The sequence below is a fragment of the Cucurbita moschata genome, unplaced genomic scaffold, assembly GCF_002738365.1.
Source record: "Cucurbita moschata cultivar Rifu unplaced genomic scaffold, Cmos_1.0 Cmo_Scf00018, whole genome shotgun sequence".
Taxonomy (NCBI): domain Eukaryota; kingdom Viridiplantae; phylum Streptophyta; class Magnoliopsida; order Cucurbitales; family Cucurbitaceae; genus Cucurbita; species Cucurbita moschata.
In genome coordinates this window covers 612,487-619,457 of record NW_019268534.1, presented here as the reverse complement: position 1 = coordinate 619,457, position 6,971 = coordinate 612,487, and the positions used below count along the sequence as shown (strand labels likewise).

The 6,971-nt window shown below is 35.8% G+C and overlaps 2 protein-coding genes across 6 annotated transcripts in view; one reads left to right on the top strand and one right to left on the bottom strand.

The window, feature by feature from the left end:
* The window catches only part of LOC111456517 (serine/threonine-protein kinase 19), an 11,929-nt gene extending 7,542 nt beyond the window's left edge, over positions 1-4,387 (top strand). The window contains exon 9 of one of the 5 annotated variants that reach the window (XR_002712774.1): positions 4,139-4,387. The gene's annotated coding sequence lies outside the window, so the exon portion shown is untranslated. Of the gene's footprint in view, positions 1-909; positions 1,937-4,072 lie in introns of those variants that run through there. The other 4 variants (XR_002712777.1, XR_002712775.1, XR_002712772.1 and 1 more) reach the window with 4 other exon arrangements.
* The window catches only part of LOC111456515 (serine/threonine-protein kinase tricorner-like), an 8,815-nt gene extending 1,857 nt beyond the window's left edge, over positions 1-6,958 (bottom strand). Inside the window, exons 1-12 of the mRNA XM_023098405.1 lie at positions 6,150-6,958; positions 4,808-4,982; positions 3,543-3,626; positions 3,219-3,460; positions 2,897-3,113; positions 2,377-2,456; positions 2,052-2,136; positions 1,737-1,868; positions 1,528-1,641; positions 1,384-1,431; positions 453-537; positions 29-85 (exon numbers count right to left, since the gene is read on the bottom strand). Of these exons, the coding sequence (XP_022954173.1) occupies positions 29-85; positions 453-537; positions 1,384-1,431; positions 1,528-1,641; positions 1,737-1,868; positions 2,052-2,136; positions 2,377-2,456; positions 2,897-3,113; positions 3,219-3,460; positions 3,543-3,626; positions 4,808-4,982; positions 6,150-6,373 (1,543 nt within the window). The 5' untranslated portion in view covers positions 6,374-6,958. The remainder of the gene's footprint in view (positions 1-28; positions 86-452; positions 538-1,383; positions 1,432-1,527; positions 1,642-1,736; positions 1,869-2,051; positions 2,137-2,376; positions 2,457-2,896; positions 3,114-3,218; positions 3,461-3,542; positions 3,627-4,807; positions 4,983-6,149) is intronic.
* Positions 6,959-6,971: the final 13 nt, after the last annotated feature.

The following is a 6,971-nucleotide window of genomic DNA, read 5'->3' as shown; positions in this document are numbered from 1 at the left end:
AAAAAAAAAAGAAAATATCGGTGCATACCAAAGATTGACTTGATTGTCGGTCTTTTTTGTTTGCCGCTTTTTTTCTTCAATTCAGCTACACGTTAAGAGAGAGAATCAATTATTTCCGTGAGTAATCTCCCTCTTCAGAACATGCCAACTAGAACTTGGAGCAAAAATGTGTGATCTTAAAAATGCTTGAGGTGTAAATAGTGAAGGTAGAGAGAGATAGAGAGATTGCTTCAAAACATTTTCAAATTTAAGTTTAAGGATGTTTAGTGAAATCTGTGTGGCCCTAAGAGTGCTAATGACTTATATACAAGGAAAAATTGCACAAACCACCTGTAAACTATGGGGTTTGTTACAATTAGAGTCCTAAGAACATCAACATAAAATGATAAGTTGGAAAGATCTGCTTATAAAGCCAGAAAGTAAATATTTCAACCGAATGTGAGAGGACATACCCATCCCAGGCAATTGATAATCATTGACAATTTCGAAGTTCTTGTAAGTGTATCCAACAAAGTTGATGTCCTTAGATGAGAGCATCTGATACAAAACAAATCAAGAAGGGAATAAGAGAAAGACAATAAGAACACACTGTAAATTCGGAAGATCATATCAAAATATCTTAGATGAAAAAAGCAATATTTGGTATGGAAATTTGGCACGAATTTTAGGAAATCAAAGATCACTTTTGTTATTGACTTGTTGCATATATACATACATATATATAGTTTTTATTTAGAAGCCAACACCTCTTCGTGCCTATCTTATTATTATTACTTTCTTCTGCATCACTTTCTGCAAAACAATCTTTCTGAATCCACCGAAGTTTTTTTTTTTTTTTTTGGGAGATTAATAGCTTCTTCAATCAAGGCATAAAACCCTTGGACTTAACTACTTTCTATCAATTTTCTTAGCTAGGAACCATAAAATCATTTGATGGCTATGATCTCAAGTTCGATAAATTGGGGAGCTTAGAGAATAGATAACTAAAACATTATCATCTCAACAATCGGTGTTGAAGGAATGATCTTAATTATGTCGATGTAATTCTTCTGTTAAAGTTAGGATATATTTGTGTAATCCCTCGACCTCACTAATTTATCTTGTTGCGTAATATACTTATTTAGATTTATTGTTATATTTATTTTGATTTACTGTTACTAGTATATGTGAGTTTATTCGGATTTATTGTCACCTCATATCTAGGGAATATAAACGGCACATGTACGAAAATAAATATGAAAAGCAAGCTAGATAATTTAAACCGGTAGAACCTTCTTCAAAGGTTGTTTGACAAGGAGTTTACTTGTCTAAACCATAGTGGAAATAAGGGCAATATGAATGAATAGAAGAAACGCTATATGAATTACTAATACTTAGTGTTACCTTTCTCCATGGACCAGATTTAGATGAAGAACTGCTTTGCAGGTCACACTGTAGATATAGAAATATGAACAAAAAGTAAATGAGAAAATGAGCAAAGCAACTTGCTCTGACAAATTAACCAAAGATAGTGGGAAATCATGCTACCTCTTCAAACTTTTCAAAATTTTGAGTGTCTAGCTCATCTTTAACCTCGGGAACAAATGCAGCTTCCATTTCATATAGCCTATCCCATTCAATACCTTCAAACCACGGATGAACCTAGATGATAAATTGGCAGGCAGGAACCTTGAGATTATTTAAATTTTTCCTAATTAAACCAAAAGAAATTAAGAAATGGACACACCATACAACACCTTAATGTCATCCGCGCCATTTGTACCTAGCCTCTCGTCAACATTGCATAGTAGTTTGCTGATAAGATCTTTTGCCAAGGGAGATAGCTTTGCTTCATCAGGGAACACCAAATGAGTTCTCCAGTTCACTATCTGGAAAGAATAACAACGCAAAATAAAATTCATATGAGTTACATAGGACTTCACGGAGTATCTAAAAATTCTTTTTTTTTTTTTTTTTCTTCACATTAAGCGACCACAAGATATGAACGGAGGCAAGCTACAAAAGATTATATAAATTGAGGATAAAAATTCAAAATTGGAGAGGAAAGTTACCTTCCGACATGTCGACATTGGATCATCAGAGTAAAAAGGTGGGTAGCCAACAAGCATTTCATACATAATAGCTCCAAGTGACCACCTAATATTTGGAAGGAAAAAAATCATAAATTGTAAAAGACTACCTACAAAATTTGCTCCAAAATGTTGCTATGGTAGTTGCAAAAGGCGTCGTGCCAGTACAATGTTGCAAATCAAATTGCAAACAAATTGATGCCACTCCAAATAACCTCCATCTCTTTAGCAGTTGAGATATTGAAAGGTCATTATCATAAGATCTATTATATTCACCCTTAATAGATGTATAATAGTTTAGAATTACCAGTCACATTCCATGCCATAACCTTTCTTCAACAAAACCTCCGGAGCAATATAATCTGGTGTTCCAACTGTTGAATAAGCCTGAAATTCCAATATACCATAAGGTAAAAGAAGAAATCATGTGCGCCTAAACAATCAGGTAGATTTTCTATAAAAAAAAATAATAATTCAATGATCCATCAACTTGACCTGATTGAGAAGAGAGTAACAAAAGCACCCTAGGGGTAGGAGAGGCCCCTCCCAAAGAGAAACTAGTGAAGCACAACCTTCCAATCTTGAAGGGTTAAAGCTAATCTATGGTTATAAGAGAATTCCTTGTGTCTAAATCCCCATTTCAGATATTTAACCAAGAAAATGAAGTTCTGTACAAGGAATTTCCTAAGACCCCAGTTAATAGCGGAGCACTAGAATAAGCGAACAGCCAACCGTGAAACAAATCCCTTCACAACTATAGGTTCACTTTAACATATGCCATCAAAAAGAAAAATAAGAGAATCAAACTTTGGTGGGAGAAAGCGTACAAGCATTCTTCGATTCTTCTGCCAATGTTGGAGTTGCTCTTGTTGAGTACGGGGAGCTGCATTACGCTCATCACTTTGTCCAGCTTCATTACGGACACTCCCTATATCAAGATCTTGTTCTTTGAGTTTACTGCAATCTAATGGTTTGCACAGTCCAAAGTCCGAGAGTCTCAAGTGCCCAAATTTATCAAGCAGCAAGTTGTCAGGCTTAATATCTCTGTGATACAGAACAACAGAGTTAGCTTATATTTCAAAATTGAAAGGAACAATTCATGATAAGTATCCAAGGGAGTTAATGCACTGAGCATAAAAGTCCAGAGACCTATGAATGTAATTGTGCTTATGAATAGATTCAACAGCCAAAACTATCTCTCCAACGTAAAACCTTGCTTCATCATCAGTCAAAGTATCCTTTCTCATCAATAAAGTCATCATATCTCCACCAGGTAGGTACTCCATGATGAGATAAAGAAACTCGTCATCTTGAAAAGAACAATAGAGTTTCACGATACAATTGCTGTCTACTTCAGCAAGCAGATTTCTTTCAGCTCTCACATGCTCCACCTGAAAGATCTCCAAAACTGCCCATAAGCATGCAGAATAATAAGTTCTGGAATACTAGATGGGGCAGGCCACCACAAATTACCTGGCCCCTTCGAAGCATCTCTGATTTTTTAAGCTTTTTCATAGCATATACCTGACCTGAAGTCTTCTCTCTACATACACGAACCTACAAGATCAGGAACATAATATACTTATGAAGTTACCCCCAAAATAGTAACTACACAAATAAATATGGTTTAAAAATAGTTTTGATTCCAAACTTATAATTCTTTTTCATTTTTCTCCTTTAATTTTTTTAAGTGAGGATCTAGGCTTGTTTATGTACGTTGTCAAGATTGGACTTTAATATTAGGCGGGCACCATGAAGTTTGAATTTGTTCTCATTCATATACCCCAATGACCATAAGGCCAATCCTATGGTTGATCATGTTAGTTCCTTAAACTTTTAGACGTTCAATTTTGTCTCTTAAATTTTATCCACCTCCCATTTCGTACCTACAAAATTTTCAACTTCTATTTTAAACTTTACATTCAATATTGGCTACAAAAGTCTACTGTTATTCTAACTTACTGGAAACAAGAAGGAACACCATTCATTATCTATATTTTTAGGTTGAGCTGGTGGTTGGCCTGATAGACTTGATGAATTTGTCTCAGCTGGTTTTTGGTACACTTCAGGAATAAGGAAAGATTTCTGTGGTCTAATATTGTTATGGATTTCTCTGGAAGCTGTAGAACAGAGAAACCAGAGGGTCTTCGAAGTGTGCGTTCTCAGCGAGTTATGTGAGTGTATTAGACTCCGCATATCCCCCGTCTGGTGTTCTCTCTATATACTTTTATAATTATGATATTTTTCATATTTCGGCCAATTGGGATTCTTTTTTGTAACCCTTTGACTTGGTAGGGATACTCATCTCCCCTTTTGTACTTTCCCTTCATCAATATGTTTCTTTTCTTTTGTTTGTTATAAAAGAAAAAACAAAACAAAAAAACAAAAAGAAGATATTTTAAACAATAAAAGATAAATAAAAAATCTTGAGAAATACAGACAAAATGGAGTAGTTTATTCCACATGGCATGAACATGATAAGCTCAAGTTGTTCGTTAAAATTTGACTTTTATGACGCATTTGTTTTTCTAGTTGTGTAGTTTAATCTAACTAGTTAAACTACAAACTTGAGCTCGAGGATTATGAGTATGTTCCCAAAAGTGTAGTCACAGAGATTGAGGAGTATACAATTTCAACCTGAAACTATCCAATAACAGATATGATTTCCATTTAATGGGAGCCAGGGGGGTTGAGAGCTGTAGAAAAGAGAATTTATACATAAAAAATGTAAAACATACCTCCCCAAAAGCACCTTTGCCGATAATTGTTAGTAAATCAAAATCACTGACACCCATTTTGTGCCTTTTGAGGCGCATATATTCAGTTTCCTTCTTCTCTAAATACTTGAGTAAATTGTTTTGATCTTCTTCAGAAACATCAGCATCAGCCAACTTCTTTTCCAATATATTTCGTCTGCATCCGTAAAATATATATCAACAAAACTTTATACCCATTCGAAGCTACTCAAATAAGAAACCTATAACTTGGAAGTTTCACATGTATGTTAAAAATCAGGGCTAGAAAGTACAATAATAGCTCTTGTTATTAGTTATGTACAAATTGTGTACTTTATATTAATATAAACAATGATAAGGAACGATGGATGATTAATAATTTGAGAAAAGTGCTAGAGAATTCAAGAGTAAGCAAGCTTTTCTTCAAGGTTAGCAGAAGAGTTTCTGTACTAAAGTCCAGAGGTAGACAGTACGCATATCTGAATGATTCAACTATGCATATGAAGAAAAAACAACAAAAACAATTATGCATATCTGAATGACTCAATTATGCAAATGAAGTTGCATCATATGGCTTCGGTTTGTCGCTCTCTGTTTTGGCTCCCAAATCCTACAGCGGTTGTGGCTTGTACTTCTTTGTTTCCAATCCTTTGTGTTCTCCCTCTGCTTCCCCATAAGCCCCTGTGTTCTCTTTTAGAAGGTCAAAGTCTTCGCCGGATTGTATTCAAAGACACTCTTCTTCGTGTTTTGGATCCACAATGGTGCATTTCAGAATTAGAGGATATTGATCCCTTGTTCTAGAGTTGCAAGTTTGTGCAGTTCAATTGGGATCGTTTCTTAGATTCATTTGGAGTTTCTTCTGTGCATAACAGAGATTTTAGGTCCATGATGGAGGAGGTAGTGTTATCCCCTCCTCTTAGGGATAAAGGGAGAGTTCTTTGGCACAATCGTTCTTTCATAGTTTTATGGCCATTCAGATTGAAAAAAATAACAGGATTTTTAGAGAGGTAGAGCATTATTCTTTGAGAAACACTACTTTTAACATCTACTTTTGGATTGGAGGCCATTTTTGTAGGTGTGTGGCTGTTTGTTTATATGATCTTGTATATTCTTTCATGTTTCTTAACAAAAGCTCGCCTAGTCCAGGGTGTCTATGATGAAATAAGGATCAGGGTGTGTTTCTGCAAATTCCAGTGACTAATGTGTCTTCAACCAATTAGGTATTTCCAGAATCATTAGTTAAAGAATGCATAACAAGTTTCAAAAACTTTGGTTGAACATTACTACTTCACAATTGTTCTAATTTCTAGAACACAAACAAAAAGAGAAGCAGCCATAGATGTACCTTTCCTTCCTTTCCTGCAGATTCTTCATTTGCTCCTTGTAATGATTCTCGATGTACTGCTTTGCCGCAGCAGCCTTCTGCTTAGTGCTGTTCGAATGCGTTTCTTCGTCCATTTTATCAGCACAATCCTCGCTCCCTTCCATACTATCGTCCTTCTTCTTCAAAGAACCTCTCGGCCTATCTCTCGGCTGAAGCTTATTGAACCAACTCCTCGCCGAATCCATTTCTCAAACAGAAATCTCAAGAACCCTAAAACATCCCTAGAACACAAAAACAAGTCGCCCAAACAAACTATTCGATATCCAAAACGTCACCGCCTCAAGTTCGAAACAACCACGAAATCGTTGAAAATCAACAAGCAACCGCGCGGCACGGAATCAAAACGAACATCGAAAAAGGAGTTGTAAAGAGAAAAATTGGTACGTTGATTCAATGTCGAAGGAAAGGAATTCTTAGGGATTTCAAGAAAGAAGGCTGAGAATCCGGATGACCGTAGAACTAAAATAGAGAGTGGATTGGAGGCATGAAGGAGAAGTATATATGATCCAGAAATGGAAATGAGAGAGAGAAAAAGAGAGACAGAGAAGGATTCCAGCATTTTCGTTGTGCCCTTCGATTACAGCTGAACCCTGAAGAAATTCCGATGACTTTTCCCGAAATGGACTCTCCTTCGTGATTCGAATCACCGCTAATTTCCATTCTTCTTCCCGATTCTGAGCTCTTCCATGGAATTGGAGTTTGATTGTAGATGACGATGATATTACAATGGTGGTGTGAAGAATCCAATTCATGAAGTTCGATCTGTTCATAGAATGAAATTAG